Raw genomic sequence first — 23,503 nt, forward strand, 5'->3', positions numbered from 1 at the left:
ACGTGACCCAGGAGGTTGTCAGGTGACTTGAGTAACAGACGTCCAAGTCTGATACCTGTCGAAATACCCCACATACCTGAGGAGTAGCTAGCCTGTTTTCCTATGTTACATGAATAGTATCAGAGAGTTCACAGTTTTTAATTATTAACGGTGCTTGTAAAAAAAAAAAAAGGTCATTTAGGTGTCAATGTGAAGATGGGAATTACAGGGACAAGTGGTCACACAGAAGTAAAAAAAAAAGGATAAAATATATGATTGAGCCCAATGTGATTCAAAAAAAGCATGATAAGGTAACCACTGTATTTATTACATGTAATATTGGAAAGGAAAAAGCAAAGGGAAATTTGGTGTTAAATTTCACACAGTAAAGAACCTTAAGAAACAGCATTTACTGTGTATTAGCGGACGGAATGCCATTGGGGTGAAGTAAAGTTCATTTTAATTCCAGCAGATGGAGGTAAGAATACACCACATCACAAACAAATTTCAACTTTCTTCTCCTTTTAGAGTTCTGTTGATGTTGGTTCATGTACCTGCACCTCTATGGGGTATATTTTGCGACAGACTACATTAAAATGTCAATTTTTAATATATACATATATATCATAATTAAAATTAATTAATTTGGAGAAATACTACATTATATGCACAGGTTGTTTTGCTAGTAGCAGTTGGTGTCAGTTGTACAGTCTGTTGCTACTAGCAACAGCGCAATCTTAACTGCTATTTATATCCACCATAAATCTTTAACCTAACAAATGCAGACAACCCCTGAATGCCTTATTTCTCGTCCATTATCTGTTGAGTTCCTAATGTTGTTTAATGCCGTCTTTATGTTTGTAGTTTGAGATACTTAATTGGTTTTCTTTGATATCTTTAGTAGGGTACTAACCAGGTGAGCTATAAGCTATATTAGGCTAATGCTAGGTTATTACTATTGGGCTAACAGTTAGCTTTGTGTTTTACTCTTTTCATTATTATTCGTTAGTTTTTTGTTCACTGAATTAACTACTGTTTTGTTGTTTCTACAGATACTTTTTGTTGAGACTGTTTGACTGGTGATAGCCAACTTTTTTTCTTACTGGCATAAAGGACAATAGGGCATTTTGACAGGAAAATACAGGCATCATGAATGTCAATGTATGAGAGTCTGATGGCTAATGACTCTGTAGGTAAGACAGACTACTTAAAGTGACACTTAAAAGTCCTAGATTAAAAAAACAAATGTCATGTACTCATAATTTTGTTTTATTACAGAAATACTTTCAGCTGGATGTTTTCTAAGTATTAGAAATCAAGTATCGAAGCAGCAGAATGAAAACCTTTTGAAAATTCTTATACTGGCCTGTTAGTGGGCATTTAGTAGTTTAATCTAAACCAATGCAAGAAACCATACAAAACAAATGTATATATGTAATATTTTCTTTTATGTTTTATACATTTTTATATATACAAAATATTGATCATCAAAGCAACAATTAACTGTTAACAATTGATAAGAAGATTGTTATAAAGTTAGAAGAATTAGAAAGTAACATGAAATAAAGGCAATATTTTATGATTCCCTGGAAAACAGGAATTGCATTTCCACATCATGAGACAGGGGGAAAAAAAAGAAAAGAGCAGGACGTGTAACCTGATATTGTGCTGACATGTCGTGAACTTGTTTTGTAAAACATTATAGCAAAAGGGTCTGTTTTTTCTGCTCAGTATGGCTTTGTTTTACAGGAGCACCCCTTTGGACATTTTTCATCAATTCGTGTTTTATACTGTGACTTTTTTAATCACCCTCCCACTCTCTGTCAGAATCTCTTTTCCATCCTCTCTCTCATCACGTGTCATCTCTCTCTTCTTCTTTGTTAGGAGGTAAAATGCCACTACACTGCCCACCATCACGAAACTGAGGGCCAGAATCACAAATCCCAGTGCCAGCAAGTGAGAGGTTCCCCCTTTAGACTTGTTCAGTTGGTCCCACAGCCCCACGGCCACACAGCTGAAGCCGATGAGAGTCCCCCAAAAACCAAAGGCCAACATGCAGGATCCACAGGACAGCTCGACACCCCCGGTCACCACAGTGATGCCAGCCAATGAGACGACGCCTCCAGGTAAGGTCACTGTGTCAGATTTAGGGTTGTAGGTGACAGTAGTGGAGACATCTGGCAGAGCTGATGGATCAAGGGTCTCAATCTTGGTCGCCATTGTTGGTTTTTGATTCCTTTGTCAGATGACTCAACGGGATTGTATATGTAGTTCTTTGTCTTCTTTGTCGCTCCTACAAGATGAGACATCATCCTGATTAAAAAGCCCTGAAGAACCATTTTTTATTTTATTTTATATGGCTTTAAGGTGGAAAAAATATCTTCATTTAAGCTGTATGATGTTTATAATGACACAAATATTCAAAACTAAGAATTCCTTCTTTTATTTTGCTCCAACACCATTTAATTAAAGATGTCTTTTCCCACATTATAACATGTTTTCCCAAAATACAGCCAGAAATATGAAGAACTTTTGGGAACGTGTCTTATCTTTGGCTGCAAAACATAATTATGTAATAACTGGTCTACTGAGGCAGGGTGGGTTAAGGAAACATGGAATAATAATGATAATTTAACATGTTGTTTAAATGGAAAACAGACCAAAAAGCTCCCAGGATATCTACTTCATGAAATTATGAAACAAAACACAATTTAATTCCATTTTTGATACATATGGTTTCATTTTTTTCATTGGCGTCTGTCAACAAATATTGCGTAACTTTAATTTTAAAACTCAAGTTAAGCAATCTACAACAAGCTGTAACATCCAGACCACTCATTTACAAAAGATACACATCTGAAACCACTATGTTAATATTGATTAGCTTAGAATATACAAAAAATATGAGACTATGCTATGACACTATGACAAGAATGAGACCATTGCTTACCTCAGTGACAAATCAGAGGCTCAGTTGTCAGTGAAAATGGTGTCTAGTAAGGATCCTCTAAGATCATAGATGTGGTTATTTTTCCAGCTATGTGAGTAATTTTAGGGAAGCCAAAAACTGCTGCTGACTTTCTCTCCTTGCACAATAAGTGTCGAAATGGGAGCCGTGGCCTCAAGTGCCGGTACCTTTATCATACACGTCACAACCCGAGGCCTCACAAAATGGTGGACACAATTGTCAAGATTGTTGTCATCGTTTGTTTGTTCCTCTCTTTCCCCGTTTTCAGTAGGAAGCTCTCGTCTGTCATTATGCATCATTATAACCCATTACCAGATATTTATCTAGGAGCAACTCCCTTCCTCTTTTCCTCTCTCTTTCACTCGTAAGATTTGTGTTGACTCCCGACCAAGGCATTGTTTTGGCTCAGAGTGGATTTTTCTTCTTTAAAGCACTTTCCTGTTTGGCATTCCCATTTCTCGGGACACTGCTAGTGGGGTGCAGAATATTTCGTCAGCGCTCTTACTGCCAGCCTCATCGTTACTGCCTGGGATGTGATTGTGAATGATTATTAGGAGTTCCGCACTGTTGGAAAAGGAAATGTTGAAAAATTCAAGTTGCTATCAGGTAGTTCATTTTGGGCACATCCATTAATTACACAACAAAAACTATCATTGCAAAACAAACTCTGTGCTTTCTCAGTTTCCATTACATGACCGAGTTGGCCTGACCTCCTTTGTTTACACTGAGTTGGGCAGATTTGCAGTATATATGTCAGGGCTGATGTTGAGCTGGCTCGCAGGTCGATGCTTTAACACGTGTGGAGCTTTATTTGCCACTTAACAGGCTATCATGCTGTCTTGCCAACTGGAATGATGCCAGTCATTGGCCAGTGACCTAATTGCAGATATTTTCGACGCCTTGATTCCACTTTTGACACACTCTCACCTGCACTGCACTGCTTTTTATGTGTAGAACACATCACTGCCTGCAAAAGACATCTATATTTATCACTTTTAATGTTGCAAAGCAAAGTGGCAGCTGCACTAAAGAAGTCATGATTCATTTATTTCATCCTGCTTTTTTAGAGTGTCTTAGCTGTGCTCTAATGCTATAGACTTTGATCCGACATCAACATGATATGACTCCTCGCCTTCTCCACGAGTTGAAAAACATTTCCAAAGGGACGACAAATCCTTGCTTGCCCTAGCTCTTGCAATTAGTTGAGGGTATAGGTCAGATGTCAGGGATTCTTTTGTGGAGGAGGGGCTAAGTCTATTGGCCATTACTTTCACAGGATGAAGATGATGCTAATTGGCTAAGTGTTGGATTGGGTGGGACGGGGCGGGGCATTGGTAATCCAATAGATGGACTCACTGTGCATATTTATGGAACAAAGAAAATCCTGCTGCAGAATCACAGACGGTAATGAAAGAATATTTGTAGATAGAGCTATCAACCTGTTTGGGTCCATCCATCCTGTTTCGCTGTACATGCATTGTGCACATTTGTAACGCATACTATCGGCCTCCAACTCCATGCTCGGTCTGAAACATCAGTTAAGACAATCAAGATAATACTTTAAGTCAAGCAGACACAAAGACATCCCTCATGACTTAAATGTGTCAGCCAAAGTGTCATGAAGGCAATTTAATGCACTGATTACCGGGGGGTGATGGTGGGTGACAATGCAGAGAAAGACCCAAAAGAGGAGGACGGAGTCAGAAGGAACTGGGTAAAAACGATTCAAACCTGTGAAAATGAAGGCGAAGTCATGGCTGTGCGTGTTTGTATGAGTCGTACTGTAAAACACAAAGACTTTAGTTCATGAGAGAACACTTTTTCAAGCCAGGGAGCATAAAAGAAGAGGAATTGGGCTGCAGAAAGACAAAAACATAACATTTCTGTGTAATTAAAGAGTTGCAACACATTTAAACTTTTATAAGTTAAACTAAAGACTCAAAAGTCAGAGAAAGGAGGGAAACATATAGCTCATGTAGGATAGGACAGAGGTCATGGGACAAGAAGGACACAGACAGGAAGATGCAAGGGGCATAGGTGGGATTGGAGGTGGGTGGGAGTAGGGAGCTAAACTGCCTGGACAGATGGTAGTCTGGAATTAGATGTCAGTGGTCAGCTAAACCCATTGAAAGGCCACCACTGAAATAGCAGACACACTGGTGGACAAGTTAAAGCTAGCTTTGAAAAACCCACCTGGAGCCATATTTACTGGAATGTACTGTCTACTAATCTGTGTGATGGTGTGAAAAAGCAACGTTTACGTTTTTAAGATTCTGTAGCACTAAAATAATTCTTACTTCATGAAGTGTTTATAACTACAATAGAATGATAAAGTGCTTTTAAACTTGGTTAATTAATAATTTTCAGTTATTAAGTCAATTTTTTGATACCACACCCTTAACTCTAACCCGACCACATGGTGTATTCCTAAAAATAAACAAAGGAATGAACTCAGCACGGTCATATTCTATACATCTTTCTAGCCTGCCATACCCAATAGAGGAAATTAGTATCTGGGGGTTCATTTTAGTCTAAAGCTCAGCCACCTTAAATCCCGCATTAACAGAATTATCCCGGTCATCCTTGGTAGGAGTGTGTTTTCCCCAGCCCTCCTTATCCGTCACTGTCTTACTGTGGAGACTCAATTCCCCAGTCATCGCCTGCCCTCACAACACTCAGGTAAGCTTTCACGCATTTTCGTCATCCTGAAATTGATATTAACTTAGTAATATCAATAAATTTAACTATGCCATATGTGTAATTTTTCTTTCTTCAATCACTTGCAGGTTCCTCTCAAGCACCAACAGGAAAGGTCAAGCCGGAGAACAAACCAGAGAAGTTCAGGTGGCACGAGAGAAGATAAAAACTCAGGTGGCAACTATTTGCCGGTGAGTTTATCAGAACTGACACATTGCTAAGACACTTAAAGCAACTACAATGGGAAATACCACCAGTAGCGCACTATCAAAGGAGATCCTTGAGGACCTGAAGCTCAGCACCAAATTCACTGAAAATGAGATCAGCCAGTGGTACGAGAACTTTCAGAAGCAGTGCCCGACGGGACGCATATCACCCGAAGAGTTTGAGCAGATTTACACACGTTTCTTTCCGGAGAGCGATGCCAAGAGCTACGCGCGGCATGTGTTTCGCTCCTTTGACACCAACGATGACGGCACGCTGGACTTCAAGGAGTACATCATTGCATTGCACATGACCTCCACTGGGAAGACGACCCGAAAACTGGAGTGGGCTTTCTCGCTGTTCGACGTCGACAAGAACGGATACATCAACAAGACAGAGGTGACGGAGATCTGCCAGGTGAGGAGGACACATGCAGTGACGTGTATGACAGTAGTGATGATGAGTTCTATCCAGTGTTTCTACAATGTGATCATATTTCCTATTCTAAACATTCTGCTGCTTCAGCGTGAGTTAGAGATTCAGTGTTGATTTTCTCTTATGGAGAATAGAATCAAACTAAGTTGAGATGGAGCGCTAAAGGCAGAGAGGCTGTCTTTTACAACAGGATTACCAAGCCAGCCCCATAATGCTTTGACAGATACTAGTTCTTAATTTTAATTGTCTTTGATTTGAGGTGTTGATGCAACTCCAAGGCTGTTTTTGAGGCAGCAGTTTGGGAGAATTATTGTTTTTGGACGGCATCATGTTATCAGGTTGTCCTGGTACTTTGCCCACTGTCTTTACAGCCCATGTAAAATGAGCTGCTCTTATTGTATGTAGGTCTCTGTACTAATTGGCAGCCCACTTAGCCGTCTATATGAGCCTTGACCTCCTGATAATCTCTGTGATAACAGGTTTAGCTCTTAGACAATACAGGCAGCCCTACTCTTAAGCAAGACTGCTCTTATATTCTCTGTCAATACAGGCACTGATCATCATCCCTGAGTCTCATCTATGTTTCTTTTATCCAAGTAGCACAAATTGGAATGGAGTTTATTTGTGCTTATTACAAGATAATTACACATTTTATGTTTTAGAGTTGTGATATATTGTGTTCATATAATCAAACCTCAGGCTGATGCAGGTTTAGAGTTTCTGATTTTCTGTTTCATGATAGATGATATTGTATTGTAAGAGGTTTAAACAGATCAGCTCAGCATACAGCTGGCTTGTAATGGGATTTAAATCCCGGCCAACTGGTCTTTGTTCATATGCATCATGTTTACCAACAACTGCACAAAGTAGTTGCATTCAAGTTCAACAACCCACAGCAAATTAGACTCTGTGGAGAGATGCAGATTGCACTGATGTGCAGGATTATTTAAGGGATGATGTGTCTTTCAGTGTATTCACATCTGTATGCAGCTCTGTTTTCATTTTTTATAATCAGCAGTAATTACTCTTCATTTCCAAACTCACAGTGTGAATTATACAAACCACACAATCAGAGTGAGGCCAAGATGGAGGAGCAGCGCAGGCAGGGAGAGGAGAGAGAAGCCATCTTGGTGTTTGGCCCGTGGCCTGAGTCTTGGCACTAATCCATGTTAATCTAGGTGTCTTAAATGTGGGAGATGAGTGCTTCCTCTCTAAGTGGGACACACACTTAAAGACCTGAACACAAAGTGCACAGTCATTTACAATCTGCTTGATTCCAAGTGGCCCATTGAAGATTAACTCCAACTGAAAAATGGCACACGGGCCCGAATGTGCTGCTGCGGGCTGCTTCAATAATCATTTTGACACATCTGACGTGTGGATTTTTTCTCTTAGATAGCCTGCATGGTAAATGTGATGACTGAGCACTCAATGGCTGCTTGTGTAGCAGTCAGATCTGCTGTCACGTGGGGAGTGCAGGCTACAGTTGTGCGTTAGATTTAATTGTAGGCTACTTCTGTTTGTAGATTTGTTTGAACTCAGCGAAATTGCACAGAGAATACAGTTGATGAATCTCCATAAACAACACAAACATACAGGAAAGTGAATTAGTGTCTTATTCACATAAGCTGTGAGTTTATTCTGTTGCTACATGCTACTTGTTCATGCTTGTTTTGCATGCTGCTTTGATGTCCCATACATTATCTGTGTAAGAGAAATGGTGCCGCATAATCACCGATCTTATACCCAACCCCCCTCTCAGGCCATATTTAAGCTGATCCCCAAGGAGGAGCAGAGCAAGCTACCAGAGGATGAGAACACACCCGAGAAGCGAGCCAACAAGCTGTGGTCTTTCTTCGACAAGAAAGACAACGGTGAGCGAAATGACACACATGCCACACGTGTGTATATGTTGCGCCCTCGGGGTGCATGACAGGTCAATGCGTTCTTAGCACTATGTACTTATGTTAGAGGGAGATGAAGTCAGCATAAGCTCCTGCTACCTTTCCTCAGCAGCTGTTCTTACGTCCTGCAGCAAAGATTACATTTGACAGTCAGCTGTTTTGGCTTAATAACAATACACGCATTAAATCCACCTGGAGCCACGTCCACAGTTACAGCATCCCTTTGTGTCATGCAAGCATTATTATGTATGTAGCAGCCATGAAACCTGAACTGACTCCTCTGCATTGCATGCTACTCTCACACAGCACACCCACACGGGAGATAAGAGGGGATTTCCGAGATAAGAGTCATTATTAAACCTCATCTTCTGTATGGCTTATTTACTGTTTTTCTCCCACTGTAACATGCTGTACTTTCTACTCTTCTCACAGAGCGACTGGCCGAAGGAGAGTTCATCAAAGGAGTGATTGAAAACGAGAATGCGATGCGTCTTATCCACTACGAACCTCTCAAACAATAAAGTCAATCCTGTTTCATCCCCCTCTCCTCCTTCTCTCTCTCTCGCTCTCTCTTTAGACTCTTTTTTCCCCCCTTTCCTTCCTCTTTAATCCACTCTGTGTAAATACTCGTGTCTGCAGTGTCTTGGTGGCAACTAACATTTCAGTAAGTTTCATTCATGTTCTATAATTGTGTAACTTATGTTTGTTATTGAATTTATATCACATAGAGGAAGAGAGACAACTTATAGAGGAGTGTTTTAAAACGTGTCCAGCTAAAAACAAGAGGATTAATGGTGAATAACTTGAAGAATATACAATATATATAATATATATATACATCAGGAGTGCGTATGATACATATTGTCTTATTAATAATCTCCTTTAAAGTAGTTAAAGTGAAATCTGGCTCTGAAGAAGTGAATGGTATATCATTTAGATAACACCAGTTGTTTTAGCGCTTAAAGCTTTTTTTTACAGAATTGGAAATGTCTTAATAAAAGTCGTAGCTCTCGAGTGTTGTACTTTATTCGATGAATTAAAGGATTTCTCATACATCTGTGTGTCAAAATCCATTTATTTCTCATTCCCAAAAATAACAATAAACTCGTGTATGACCTAGAAACGTGCTTAATAATATAAAGCTGTCAAAATTGATGCTGTTCGTCTCAATGTTTCATTGCATTTATCCCTGACAGTAAATCCAGGATTATCCCAAATGTATAACCTAAGGACAGTTAAGGTAAACGTAGGTACATTTATTCCCCTTTTCACATGGAACAAAGTAATTCCCAAACATAATATCCATTTAAAAACAATGATTTCCCTGAAAGTGTGTTTTATGCTGCAGCTTCTTTAAATGTGTGTGTGCTCCTCGCTCCCCCCACCCCGTACTCCGCCCTCTCCTTCCCCGTCCCTTCACATGCCTACCCTCTCTCCTCACCCTTATTCCTCCTCCTTCCCATCCAACTCGGGATTACTGGTTTACACATAATCTTCTGTTCAACATCAGAGAGCAGACTTTTCAAAATCTCTGTAATCTTTCTTTCTCTATGTGTCTCTCTTACCGGTTTGTCTTTGCATCTGCAGAGAGACGCTGTTTGTCGTAGATCAGGCGGTACATGCGCTGATTTAAAATGATGTCACTGTCCAAATTGTGACAGACGACAGAGGAGATTTTCATAAAGGAGCGTGTTGAACGTCCCGCTGAGATATATTAAAATATAATCTAAAGGAATAGGCGAAGAAACATCCATCCCGCATAATATATAAATACAGAAACAATACCATTATATAAACGTTAAAAGTTATTTACATATATAGAATATTCTTTAAAACCAAGAGGCACTGAGAAATACCCAGAAAACACGCTGTCTTGCATGTCAGTGTGACCTCTACAAACAATGTAGTCCTCAGATTTTGATATGTTTGGATTTCAACGGCTTCTCCAGCAATCCTTCCTTTTTCAGTTTGTCTAGTTTGTGTCTATAAATAATCCTCTAACAGGGTGAATCCACCCGGTCCATGGCCCCCTCCATCTCATCCATCTCCCTCTCACAGTCTTCACACCCCTCTGGCCCGCAGCCTCCCACCAAAACCAGCGTCGGTACGTCCCCGTTTCCCACTCCGACCACGCCGCCATTCGGGGCCCACGCTACGTCGATCATGCCTTCTGGACACTGCAGTAGGCCGCTGACTGAGTAGAGCCCACCTCCAGGGACGACCTCATCGTAAGCGGGAGCGTGAGTGGCGGCTCTCGCTTCCTCCAAACGAAGCCTCTGTCTGCGGCGGAGCTCGATGATGGTCTTTGTGTAGGAGTTGAGTGTGACCACAGCGGCACCCATACAGCAGCTGAAGGACACCCAGGCGAGACTAGGAAGAGAGATTTAGAAGAGAGAGAAGATGACTTGTCATCATATATCATCATGTGTGCTTAAATAATACTGGTGCGTGTGCTGTGACTAAAGAAGTGCCACCTACGCAAATGACCAGCCGTAATCCCAGGACTGAGGCCTCCAGTCTTTGGGGCCCACGATGACTGTCATCTGAAACACTGTGGTGTACATCATGTGCGCCACCATCCCAAGAAGACCTACATGGAGGATGAAACAAATCGAGCTAGACTAAGTCTAGAAAACAAAGATCAACTAACAAAACAGAAAAGTTGTTGTTAGGAGCCGCTGGTTACGATATGAACTTAAAATTACAGGAAAGGCTAAGTCTCACCTGACAACACAGTGCAGATCGCTGCATAGGCATTGATTTTCAGAGAGTGCATCTCTTTATGGGAACACAAGACTTCCAGCCACATCAGAAGGAAGCCCATCCCGAGCAGACCGATGTATGTAAACTCCGAAATAACTGACAGCCAGAGCACGCCTGCAACATTTGAAAGGAATATTAGAAACACATGCAAACACAAAGCATTTCATGGTTTCGGACAACACAACTGACCTTGTGTTTCTCCAGGCGTTAGATCTATAAAGCTCCGACACTTCTCCCCTGCAGACAAAATGAACAGATATGAACAAAATTGAATAGCGAAAATGTTCCTTGAGTTCATAAGTAAAGCATTTGTTAAGAGCTGACGCTGACAAGAACCTTAAAATGCATGAAAATACAAAATAAGCCTAACTAATACTGCTACCAGATGTGAGTGTGCCTTGTGGGCTCACCATCATTGTGTTTCTCACAGCTCTCCCAGAAACCAGTGTGGAAGTATCTGAAAGCAAACTTGTCCTCCCCCGTCTCCCAGATGTAGTGAACCGCGTTGGCCAGCTGCCTCTGCCTGATCTTGGCCAGCTCGTCCCTCCTGGCAGGAGACAGGGTGCGGTTGAAGGGGTTCTGAGTGGGGCTCTCTGCGTGACAATGAGAAGAGCATGTCAGGCGCGTTGTTGCAGCTGCATAATCCTGATATGGATAACAGAGTCGGTCAGTGGGTGGGCTGTCTCTTTACAGCTCTTTATTAAAACACCCTCTAACTAATTTTCTAGTATTTTCTAGTAACCCAAACAGGAGCACTGATTTGCACGCTAACCAAACACAGGACTTCCTGTGCGGACGTTCAAACATACAGTAAGTGCACAACATCTGGTGCAAATCATGCATGTCTGTTAACCGCACCACTGTCTCAAAAGTAACATGCCCTCGTGTCTTATGGTTACACAAACTTGCAGCTTGATTAGCCACCACCTTGTGTTTGTAAATCAGATTTGAAGCATAAGGGAGAGTTAAATTTACTACAGTAAAGGTGGATCTTTCTCTACGAGCACGTGTAAAATGATTCCTTTATGCAGGAGGAGCTGTTAATCTCAGTGTGGATTAAGCATATCTGTTGAGAAATTAAAACCAGGCAGCAGGCAGTGTAAACCTCTCCTCGTGGCTGAATTAACGTCTGGTAGCCACTCTCATACCCACAGATTAATACTAAACCAAAATAAAGTACAGTGAGGGACTAAGGTATGGGCAAAAAGAGATTATAAAACACCCAAACCAAGGACAATCAGTTTCTAACAGGTGGAGAGGCCTGACATATTATGCAGTCAGATTAGTTCGAGGTATTGGGTTTATGCAGGGACACAGGGCAAAGATCAGGAACTTTAACGCTTGTGTAATCAGGTTCAAGAGTCAAGGCCAATATTTTGGTAGGCGTCAACGTGACATAACAAACTATATATACACAAAGAGTATCCACTTTATCCCAGACACCTGACCAGGGCTGGGATTCAACTCAGTTTGTGTCAAGGCCTTGGGGTAAGTTAAAAAGGAATTTAAATATTTGTACACAAGGGCAATATTTTGACATCTTTTGGGGTCTAAATTACTAATTGGAACAAAAAGTTTTGGAATTACTCCAGAAGATTGCTTCAGCGTGCAGCCGTGAGATGGGCTGTATTGGCTGCAATGTAAGGGCCTGTGTCCACTAACAGTGCTTTTTGCACTGGCAGTTTATTCCGTAAAAAAAGGAAATATTAAGCACACAGAGCAATTTAAAACAGACTTAACGGTCACTACCAAGGGAAGCGGAGGTGCCGCAATACAACTTTGGTGTCCTAGCAACAATTAGCGCTGGTGGTAAACGCTCTGAAACTGAGGTTGTGGGCTCTACAAGCGCAAAAACACCCAGTTAGTGGACACAGGCCCCAATCCTTTGGGACAAATGCGCCAGAAAGGAGAACTTCAAATTGGTATTGTACATGCCAGACCACCTCCCAGAAAGGATCCCTACAGAAGAAGACCTTCTTGTTAAAGAGTTGCATCCTTTTTTAAACCAGAAACACCTGTTACGTTGCTATCTTCAAGGCCACCAAACTCCATTGACAAAAACAGACATTTTGAATTGTAGAAAATGGGAGCTGCTTATCTTGCCTTGATTGGTTAGCTTATTTGTGGTATTGTATCTGACTCAAATACTTTGTCGGATCCAAAAAACATTAAAACAGAAAAGTCACGAGAACACAAACTAACCTAAAAGGCAGCGGTAGATCAGCAACTCCTGTATTCCGCTAGGTTTAATTCCTCTTTTCTCAATGGAGTCTGGTTGCTTTGAAGAGAGTGACATATCGACTGTTTGGGGTTAAAAGAAAACGATCTCTGTAGGAATCCTTGATGTAATGTTGACAAACACTAAGGATAACAACCTGAGCCTGTACTTGGCAGCCATAACTGCCTGCTCATTGCTGCAGGCTTAACCAACGACTGGAACAATTCCAGCAACTGTCCCTATGAGGCATTTGGACCTCTAAGTGTAAAAAAAGGCCCAGGTTTAAAAATAACTGAATTCACTTAATTCACATTGAATGATTTGTCTCATTCTTTACTAAAAGTCTATTTACTACAGTTTCATTCATTCATAATAACTGGTCAGTAAGTAACTGATCTGCTCTGTTTTATAGAGTCTGATTCAAATTATAGTGATTGTGCAGATTCTTTAGCAGCACAAATAAGAACCTAAAATGACTGAGACGGGGTAATATGTGGCTACGATGGGTGGGACCCAGTCTTATGTTTCTACATAAAAATTATGTCTGTTTGTTGCCTGATGTCATAAAACATCACTTGACAGTTGATGTCAGCTGGTATGAATCCATGACCTCACGCTGTTTACAACGTACTGTCACCCGTGAACATGTTGCCACAGATTTCAGTATTAGTCGCCAGGCAACCTTTTGTTGTTACTGTCTGTTTATGTGTTCACTGTGACTTCATCAACTTTGCAGACAGAAGGGAAACTTAAAGCCACTTTAGAGCTTATTATTCTGACTAAGTTCCATTGACCACTGTGATTAACTGTACACAAGAAAAATGATGATGTAATTGTTCATGTCGTACTCCCTATTACTGGACTTCTTCTTCGCTCCATGTCAGAGTGAAATAATAACATATTTATACAATTTGAATGCATGACTTCAAGTTGTGATCGAGTATTATACTGTGGTATTACTACTTTTATTTAAACAGGGGATATGAATACTTCTTAAAATGCTGCAAGCATGTTGGACAAATGATCTGTTGGCACAAATCATTGTCATAACATGTAGGGAGCTGTTTGTATAAAAGGTGGCATGCATCTCAAAAAGTGTATATTCAAATATATTCATGCTCGCACATTTGTGTTAAAGGGCCAGCAAGAGAAAAAGAGCTACAGTTTACTTACAGAAAACAACAGGAAGTACAATAAAGGTGCACATGCGGTTGAGAATACAGTGAAACGTCTCGGTACCTGTGGTGTAAGGCTCGCTGTTGTTCTGACCACAGTTCTTCATTTTGACAGGCGACAGGCAGAGGGGCTTCACCACCTTGTGCGTGCCCTCACACCAATAAGAGGTGCAGAGAGCCAGGATGGAGAGGGCCAGAGCCAGAGTGGTCAAGGTCAGGGAGAGCAGGGAGCGAGAGCGGCGGGACATACCCTCCAGCATGGCCACGCAGGAGACGAGGGAGGCAGGGGGAGGCCAGAGACAGAGAGACCGAGGGGGGGAGAAGGTAAGGCAAAGAGGGGGGCAAACTACACGTGGGAACAGGACAAACAGGACAGAAGGTACGAGTGCGGGCACAGATGGAGCCGAGAGGGCAGAACAGATGCTTTGGGGAGGTTTTAAGGGGCGATGAGCTGCCAGGTTTAAATGGAAAACAAAGATAAATGTGATGTAACAGAGCGGGATGAAGATGACAAAACACAGCTGACTAAGCGATACTGTAATGCAGCATGATTGAAAGAGAGGAAGATAAAGAGGGCGAGAGAGGACGGGAAGGAGGGAGCGGGATAAGATGCTCTGAAGTTGATACACGTGGGAAAGAAAGGACAGATGGAATCCAAAAAAATGAACAAGAAGAGGGGATTCAGGGGGACGATGGTTTACACTGGGAGAGGACGGTGGGATGCAAAGACAGAACAGTTTGCTGGCCAGACAGCTTTAGTGTGATATTCTGCTATTGATCCCTGAGGTGAATGAACTTCCTCTAAAAAGTTTAAGGTCCTTTAAAAATAGTGGAATTTATCATTAATAGTTGTGTATCAAAAGAGGAAATAAAGGACATCTTTAAACTCAATTCATCCTCTGGCAAGAAAGTGAAAGTAAAAAGTTGAATGGGACTCAAAAAGGATAAAAACTCAGAGTCCATAAGGTGACATATAACTTGTGTTTATAAGTCAAGAAGAGTCATCAAACTGCCTGAGATCACATGAGCCCACCAGTTGTGTTTACAATGGGGTGTTATGGAAAAATCAGTCCTGCATGCTATCCTGTTAGCCACGCTAATATCTCCCTGCTTCCTGATTAACACACTCAGGCCTGACCCTGCCGCTCATCATGAACTCCTCTGCAGGACCCTCTGCTGGAGAAAACACGGAGAGGGGGGCAGAAACAAGAGATTATTTCTTCCATGAAATTATGGCTAAACCACACATCTAAATGAATTTTGTTGCACGTAATCCCTGATAATCTGCTCTGATCTGTTTGTGTTAGGTGTGTTTTAGTGTGAAAAGCATTCTGACCATGTCTGCTGTCTGAGTCTCTCTCTTCCTTCAATGTGAGACCACAGACCCTGAAACACAACAGAGCTGTAGTTAAACCAAGTGAATCTGGCACAATCCCTAATCTGCATGAGAACAGATCCCTGGTGGTCTCTGGTGTCTGAATAATGCTGAGAACTTTAGGAAACAACTTTGGAAAACGGGAGTGAATAAAACCTAATCAACGACTGAGTGAAAGCTTTGCTGCTCGGATGGCTGAAGGCAAACATTTTAACAGAAGTTTACAATCAGTATAAATTTGAAAATCTTTTGCACATAGATATTTTAGTATAGATGTCAGAACTGTTTTTTTTTACAATCAAATTGACCAAATCAAAAAATAAGGGCCTTAAATAAATGCCTTATGTGATTTCTGAAATGTTAAGAACAACATGTGTCCCTGTATTTTTTGAAAGTCCTGAAATCTTTACATCCCCTAAGATTTTCACCATGTTTTCCTCCAGTATCAAAACATCTTACTCCTCAGTCTGTTTCTCTGTCAGTGGTAACATACTGAACACACATCACAGTGTCTCACACAGGTTTAAAAGGCTGCAGCCTGAGCATTTTAAAGCAGGCTAATGCTCAGATTATGCTACAATTACACACATCTCGTACCCGGAAAGTGTTTGTTAATCTGCTCATTGTTCGCATTATTGTGTGATAAAGTGAAGGTTATTTATTTTCAGATGTGCTGAAAGGTTTGGCTATTTTTCAAAATAAATATTAAGAAGCTTATTAAAAACTCAACATGCCTCATTTAACCTGCAGACTGCAGCAAAACTACTGTATCTTAAAGCTGCTATTACTATATGAGAGCTAAAAGAGAGAAACTGAATTATGCGTGTTTTTAAGGCTGTAAGTAAAGATTATTATCTTGATCCTTCATTTAGTCTTTATATGTTAGAATATAGAGAAAATACAATAAAGTGAAAATCACTACATAACTCTGAACATCTGTCCAAAACCCAATTAAAAAAAAAAAACATAACATGTACCTACCCAAGACGATTTCCTCGTTCCCTGAAGTACTGCAGGTCAGAGACGAGGTCACAGCGACAGTAAAACAACACTTTCCTCCTCCTGCAGTCCTCTGAACCTTCAATCCTCGGTTATCTCTGCCTTCTTCACGATCACTTAATCAACAAGCTCCTTAAAAACTGGATTTTAGTTGCTCCATGTTGATTCTCCGTGTCACACCTCTCTTCATATTTTCCCTCCGTGTCTGTCACCGGTGTACGTCCTCCACGATGAGCATCAGTGACCCTTACCTCCACAGCCGCGCTCCCCCATTTATCCCCCCGGCCGATAGCAGAGACACAGGGCTGATGGAGCGTCTGGTTGTCTGTCTCCACACCACTCTCTACTCTGTTTTCTGTCTTTCTTGGGAATTTATGTCACAAACCCATCCTGAATCGTGTAATCCCTCTAAGTCCATCTGTTACTGCAGAGCTTCCTCTCTTCCTGTCTGTCTCTTTTTAGAGGCGGTTCCTTCTCAACCTCCCAAAACCAGAACCTCTCATTTACCATCAGCCTAAGGTCCTCACCTGATAAATTTCACTTTTACTAGGTGTTTAATTATTACACTGAGAGGGTGGAGAAAACTGTGAACTAAATACAAATCCCCCCGCCTCCTCAGGATTTGGCTTTGCACCCGCACTGCTTAAAGCCAAATCCTGTGCCCACTAAGTTAATTGTTTATGTTTGGGTGCCAAATGTGACGCCTTAAAATAACACTGCGAAGGCCTCTGCATAGTCACAATAATTTATTTACAAAGGGTATGTACACAAAAACAGAAAAATGGCAAAAACAAACATTATGTGCATGTTTGGAGATCATTTTAAGAAAAGACGGAGCAGAAGAAGAGAGTCGTTTAACCCCAGGCTTGAGATTTACAGTAATGTAGAACCAGTTTTCCATCGCTGCCGAAACACTGAAAAAGAGACAGAGAGAGAAAGAGAGAAAATAACTCAAAGATCAGTGTCAAATTAATTTGATAAACGGCAGTGAGAGGACTGAAATTATCAAATGGGAATTGTGGACTTTGAGGTCTTTGCTGTTTCTTATTAAGACATTAATACTTATTAATTGCAAGTTTATCACAGAGCTTTCCTCGTATTGCCCCCTCTGCTGGTCAAAGCTCCACATGACACATTCACTGCTACATACTGAGCACCATTGGTTTCATTTGTACATTAACTCTTGTTCTTTTGTTGTTATAATTACACAAAATATATCCAGTTACAGTCAATGTTTGACTGGTAGGACCTCCGAACTCAAGAATGTATTTATGTTCCATTTCACAACCCCTCCTCCTTTATGTCTTCTTCTGTGGTCCCTCTTAACTCACTCCTCTCTCCCTATGTTATACAGGAAGTGGATGTCATTTCTGTAAGCCCAATTATGATATAACATCCTGTTATGTCTTTTTTTTTTCTTCCATTTATTCATTCTTCTTGTTCTGTCTCCTTATTTGTTTGTTGGAATAAAAACAACTATGAAGACATTTAAAGACTGGGCCTTTGCTTTAACTGTTAGAGCAGGCATATACAGTAATTTGTCTTTATTAAGAGGGGAGAAGTTACATTTTTTTCCGTTCTTCTTAAAAAGTGTTTTAAAGATTACGACAAAGAACATTGTCAAACAATTTTAATGTAACGGTGAACACAATTTAATATTCTTAAAAAGGTTTCTAATTACTAATATGCCTCGGCGCATTTGCTTCAATTACTTAATAAATAAAACAAAACCCCACTTAAATTCATGTTGTAATTCTGGCAACGTGAGCATCTCTTGGTCTTTAACTGAATGAAACTTGTATCAAACATCAGGTTGTTGATGAAGTAGTTTAAAGCAATAGCTAGTGGGTGGATTTTTATTCTTGTGTTTTAAGTGGACTAAAAAACAAAGACAACAAATGTGATTTCACTTTGAAATCATCATTGTTGAATTTAACTCTATCTGTTCATGTCAAGGACAAAGAGCTGTAAGCACGGGACATTTAAAGAGGAGTTTGATTGTACTCACATCAAAGAGGACCCCTACATCTTGGTCCGGCGAGGGGGCAAAAGACTGGTTAACATATATAAACTGAAAAAGAAAAAGAGAGAGAGTTTCAGTTATATGTCCAACATTAATGACATGAAGCATCTTTTCTAAGCCTTTGTACAAGGCAAGCTTGTGGACAAACTTCATCCTTACCAGTTGTTCATTGGCATCAAGTTTGAGGAAACGAGAGATGAACTGAGCCAGGGACTGTACCGTCCTACCCCTGTCCACTGCCCACTTCTTTGTTTTCATTATAGGAGTGTCTCCCACTGCCTTCAGCAACACATCAACTATAAACAGACAGAGAATACAAGTGAAAGTTCTGCTGCTGCAACCTCCCAGACTGGTCCAGACAAATCTAAACATGAACTGTTCAGGGGAATTTCTGGAGAAGTGTTACATTAAACTGATGCATCACTGCTATTCCACTGTGGAAAAACCCACAACACGATGACGTGATTTAAATACAGAATTACAGGGAATACTGCAGGATTACATGCCTTTATAAGAAGCCAGTGCTATACAGTTATACTTTTAGGTATCCCTGAAGCCTTGAACAATTTGTTATTAAAGCCTACATTTCTCTTTGTGAATTACATTCTGTATTTGTTGCAATTTGCAATTTTGCAAAAAGCATTGAGATTCACTGTTGTTGAACATTTTGATGAGGGTTTAATAACTAACAATCTAACTAAATTACTTTAAACTCTTGCAGGACCTGTGTGAGACTTCTTTAACGGGTTTGTTACAAATTTTAGTTCCTGAATTAAAACAAAAGATAAACTGAATCCTCAGGTATTAACTGAATCATTACATAATTAGAATTTCCGATTCTATGCTGCTAAGATCTCACGATCAAGCCATAGCTCCGTTTTTGAACATTGTACACAAAACATTATAATTGTTTCCTAACATATAAAATGACTGCACATACAGGGCCAATTTAATTGTAGTTAAGATTCTTCTCATGTACTAGAAGTCTAGTTTAAGTGCTGGTGTCGTGTATTCCCTGTTATTCATTTTTATTTGTATTATTAATGTATGTGAAAAATGAATAAAATAGATACAACGTTGAAAACCGGACAGACAGCTGTATAATAATTTTGTTATATATAGTACCGATCTAAATCTTAACGTTTCTAAGAGGCTGTTAATGCCGTAAAAGGGAAAAATTCCTCAGCAAATGTATTTTAAAACTTAAATCAAGATATGTACAACTAACTGAAATGACAGTTTGACAGTTTTGAGCTAACCGCAGCTTATTAGCTTGGCCTTGATAAATAAATGTTATGCGCAAGAAGTGTAGTTGCCACTAGTATTAGCCTCAAATGTATTTGATAAGATATATGAATAAACAACCCCAATAAGAACATACGCATTGAATATAAGCACTAAGGTAGGCTGCTTTCATAATATTAGCATTAGCTTTAGCTACTCTCCAGCCCAGCACTACCCTATATTAAAGCTGAATACTTATTGGCTAAACAGAAAAAAAACAGACTTCCTATTGGCCAAAATATCTGTCAAGTGTTTCATACGTCACACACCCGGAACTATTTACTACCTAACTAGCAACACTCCTTCTAAAAAGATAGGTAATATTCGCGAATCGATTAAAATCTTCGATATGTTTCACCGTCTTACTTTTCTTCTTTTCTTCACTTATCGCAGAGTCGTCTGAGGGTGGCTGTGACTCCTCTTTTTGCGTTTCTGTCGGGGACTCTGCATTGTCAGACATCTTCAGGTGACCACTTTGGCTTAGTTTATGTTCCCACCCACCTGAGCTAGCATGGCGATTCGCTGTAAACGACGCATTCTATTGGTTGATAGAAACATCAATCTCCAAAACACGCAATTCTATTGGTCAATGCGCTTCTGGAGCGTTGTGGTTTATATTTACAGCAAAAAAGGCTGCTGAACTTGTGCCTTCCTTGCTACATGCTAGGTTAGTTATTACTATATATGTCAATAACTTATTAGTTTCATAACGAATGCAGATATTTGTAGTATATCTTGTTGAATATTGACTGCATTATTGCTTATAAAATGGGTGAAAGGTGACATTTCTCTTTCATCACACAGGAGGCGTCACATAGTAAGTAATTCTTTAACCGGACATTTGAACTTTCTACAGTTTTGTTGCACCTGTCACCCAGTCCTCCTTCTCACAACCGGACCATTCAGGCACAGACAGTAAGTTAACTCTGTCATGATTAAGTTTGCTCAAATGAATTTGTTTTACGCTGCGACAACAACTGTTGTGTCCCATCGTTATCAAGACCATGCAACATCATGGAGGAAATATTTCCTCAATTAACACAAGTCGCCCTAAGGTGAAAAAAAAAATCAAAGTTAGAGTCCTACAAGTGTTTTTGTAAAAAGTCTCTGTGCTATTTTAACGTTGAGTGTTCCTCACCCTCAACTCTGTACCATTAATATCAATAGAAATGTATCTGAACACGACTTTATGGTCACCTTGCTGTTGCAGTGGCAAACCTCGGCAGGCTCTCCTCCAAGGATGCAGTGCTCTTCCTGTGTGACATGCAAGAGAAGTTCAGACCCAACATCTTCCAGTTCAACAACATTGTCAGCAATGCAGCCAGATTGCTCCAGGTTAGGAAAACTCACTATCACACACACACACACACACACAAGTCATATAAATCAATTAAAAATGATCTGATCAATCTGCCTGCTATCTTCTCCATATCACAGGCCAGTCGTGTCCTGGAAATCCCCCCCATCTTGACAGAACAGTACCCTAAAGGCTTGGGTCCCACAGTACCAGAGCTGGGAGCAGCAGACCTGAAAGCTCACTCTAAAACGTCATTCACCATGATGATAGAAGAGGTCAAGAAGGAGCTTGAGGCCCTGGGGAACCCCAAACAGGCTATTCTGTGTGGAATAGAGGCGCACGCCTGTATTGCAGTAAGACCACATAATTCTTCTGCAGTTTAGCTGTTGAAATGACATAATATCTGTCTCAGCATCAAAAAAGACCACTTGAAGTTCTTTCACTCACAATTATATTAATGCTGCATACTGGTTATTGCAGTTACAAATTACCTAAAATATCAACATATGGACGATGATTATTAACCTATGTTTCCCATCATTAGGTCATGTAAATATGTTATTATGTGTGCCACAGAGCGTCCACTGACTCTCTCTTCTTCTCTCATTTCCACAGTGCACAGCATTTGACCTGCTTGAAAGGGGAATGGAGGTTCATATCGTTGCTGACGCCGTTTCAGCGAGAAGGTATCTCTGCTAAGAACTGTTATTACCTACATTGATTATAGGCTAGTCCACCTGTCCGGAAACTGTGTATGTGTGTGTTACTACTTTTGTGTCTCCCTCCACAGCCAGACAGACCGTCTGTTTGCACTGTCCCGACTGAAGCAGAGCGGAGCGTACCTCACCACCACAGAGGCCGTCCTGCTGCAGCTGGTTCAAGATGCTAAACACCCAAACTTCAAGGAGGTGCTTACTGCAGCTGCTCTCTAATACACTCCTGAGTTAATTTTGTGTGTAAAGATGTGTTGTAAATAGAAGTCATGCAGAATACTACAAAGGAAGACAAATTTGGCCTGTCCTGAGATGGCTTACGCTGAGTAAGCTGCCAGCATAGAAAATATAAGTGACAAACCACCTATACTTGCTTCTGGCTGTCCCAAGGTCAAAGCTGAAGCTCAGGAGTGACCCAGCCTCTGCATTTGCAGCTCCAGAGCTCCTGAACACTCTGCCTCCACATGTTCGGCTGTCCCCCACACTGCCTGTTTATAAATCAAACCTTTAATTCCTTGGCTTTTGACTCTGCATGAGAGTTGCCTTTTTATTCCTTTTCCTTTCCTACTGGTCTAAAGGCTTTTACCATTTTTTTGTCCTGTTGTTTTTAGTGTTTTTATGTTGTTTTACTGTGTCTTTTCAGTTTGACTGTACAGCACTTTGGTCAACCGTTGTTTTTAAATGTGCTTTATAAATATATTTGGATCGGATAAACCCTGGCAAAAGAAACATTTTGCTTCTCGGTCAAGCTGCTCTAAATTGTACACAGTTGGTGCAAAATGCAGTTGCCAGGTTTTTTACTCTAACTAGCCAACAGTCCCTATTGCAAGTCTCCGATGTGTTGCTCTAAAATTCAGTCTGAGAGCCTGTCGGTTAAATACAAGCCGCTGCATGATCTTGCCCCATGTTACATTTCTGATGCCCTCATTCCCTATTTCACTTCTCATCCACTCCGATTTTCCATCCTGCACTTCAACAACAATCAATTGCACCTTTCCTGTTTTAGCCCATCCTGAATCATCTTCCCAATGTATCATATTTTCAGAATCTTTAAGTTGTTTTAAACATCTTCTGAAAACCATGAGCCTTTTTTGTTGCATGTCTCCATCCATTGTTTGTTTTGGTTTCATCTATGTCTCATTTATCTGTGTTTTAAATTGTCTTTAAATGTATCTATGTTTATGTTATTTATATTTCTCATGTATGTGTGTGAAGCACTTGGAAACTAGCTTGAAATTTGTTTCAAAGCTTTACCTACTTTTTTACTTACATATATGTTTTCAACTTTATTGACAGATCCAGAAGCTCATGATCCACCCGTCCCCTGACACCGGCCTCCTCGCCTTCTTCAGCGCGATGTAGGCAGATCCTCTCCTGTCATTCTGTTCCACCGATTCTGTACAGAATTTCACTGCTTCCTACTGATAAAGCGCTACAATAAAGTCAAGCTGCTACTTTAAATGTGTGCT

General features: G+C 40.5%; 5 protein-coding genes across 5 annotated transcripts; 2 read left to right on the top strand and 3 right to left on the bottom strand.

The window, feature by feature from the left end:
• Positions 1-1,245: 1,245 nt before the first annotated feature.
• LOC138584543 (uncharacterized) lies at positions 1,246-3,074 on the bottom strand. The gene is made up of 2 exons (XM_069656808.1): positions 2,930-3,074; positions 1,246-2,272 (listed from the first exon to the last, which is right to left on the bottom strand). Exon 2 carries the CDS (start codon positions 2,197-2,199, stop codon positions 1,765-1,767), a length of 435 nt encoding a protein of 144 aa, XP_069512909.1. The 5' UTR covers positions 2,200-2,272; positions 2,930-3,074; the 3' UTR covers positions 1,246-1,764.
• A 2,810-nt stretch (positions 3,075-5,884) lies between these two features.
• Positions 5,885-8,809, top strand: rcvrn2 (recoverin 2). Its single transcript, XM_069655936.1, has 3 exons — positions 5,885-6,265; positions 8,046-8,157; positions 8,620-8,809. The coding sequence occupies exons 1-3, from the start codon at positions 5,885-5,887 to the stop codon at positions 8,706-8,708; spliced, it is 582 nt and encodes a 193-aa protein (XP_069512037.1). The 3' UTR covers positions 8,709-8,809.
• Positions 8,810-10,048: 1,239 nt separating this feature from the next.
• On the bottom strand, positions 10,049-14,603 carry LOC138583885 (germ cell-specific gene 1-like protein). The gene is made up of 6 exons (XM_069655935.1): positions 14,408-14,603; positions 11,361-11,543; positions 11,140-11,187; positions 10,912-11,064; positions 10,666-10,777; positions 10,049-10,557 (listed from the first exon to the last, which is right to left on the bottom strand). The coding sequence occupies exons 1-6, from the start codon at positions 14,601-14,603 to the stop codon at positions 10,185-10,187; spliced, it is 1,065 nt and encodes a 354-aa protein (XP_069512036.1). The 3' UTR covers positions 10,049-10,184.
• Positions 14,604-17,448: 2,845 nt separating this feature from the next.
• Positions 17,449-20,496, bottom strand: atg12 (ATG12 autophagy related 12 homolog (S. cerevisiae)). The gene is made up of 4 exons (XM_069656953.1): positions 20,391-20,496; positions 18,900-19,036; positions 18,726-18,788; positions 17,449-17,631 (listed from the first exon to the last, which is right to left on the bottom strand). The coding sequence occupies exons 1-4, from the start codon at positions 20,482-20,484 to the stop codon at positions 17,572-17,574; spliced, it is 354 nt and encodes a 117-aa protein (XP_069513054.1). The 5' UTR covers positions 20,485-20,496; the 3' UTR covers positions 17,449-17,571.
• A 206-nt stretch (positions 20,497-20,702) lies between these two features.
• On the top strand, positions 20,703-23,481 carry isoc2 (isochorismatase domain containing 2). The gene is made up of 6 exons (XM_069656787.1): positions 20,703-20,939; positions 21,235-21,359; positions 21,462-21,674; positions 21,937-22,007; positions 22,112-22,229; positions 23,331-23,481. Coding segments are annotated over exons 1-6 (594 nt in total). The 5' UTR covers positions 20,703-20,938; the 3' UTR covers positions 23,397-23,481.
• The last annotated feature ends 22 nt before the right edge of the window (positions 23,482-23,503 follow it).

The sequence above is a fragment of the Semicossyphus pulcher genome, unplaced genomic scaffold, assembly GCF_022749685.1.
Source record: "Semicossyphus pulcher isolate SPU_LCO1_2020_fin unplaced genomic scaffold, fSemPul1.0.p SCAF_9, whole genome shotgun sequence".
NCBI classification, from domain to species: Eukaryota; Metazoa; Chordata; class Actinopteri; order Labriformes; family Labridae; genus Semicossyphus; species Semicossyphus pulcher.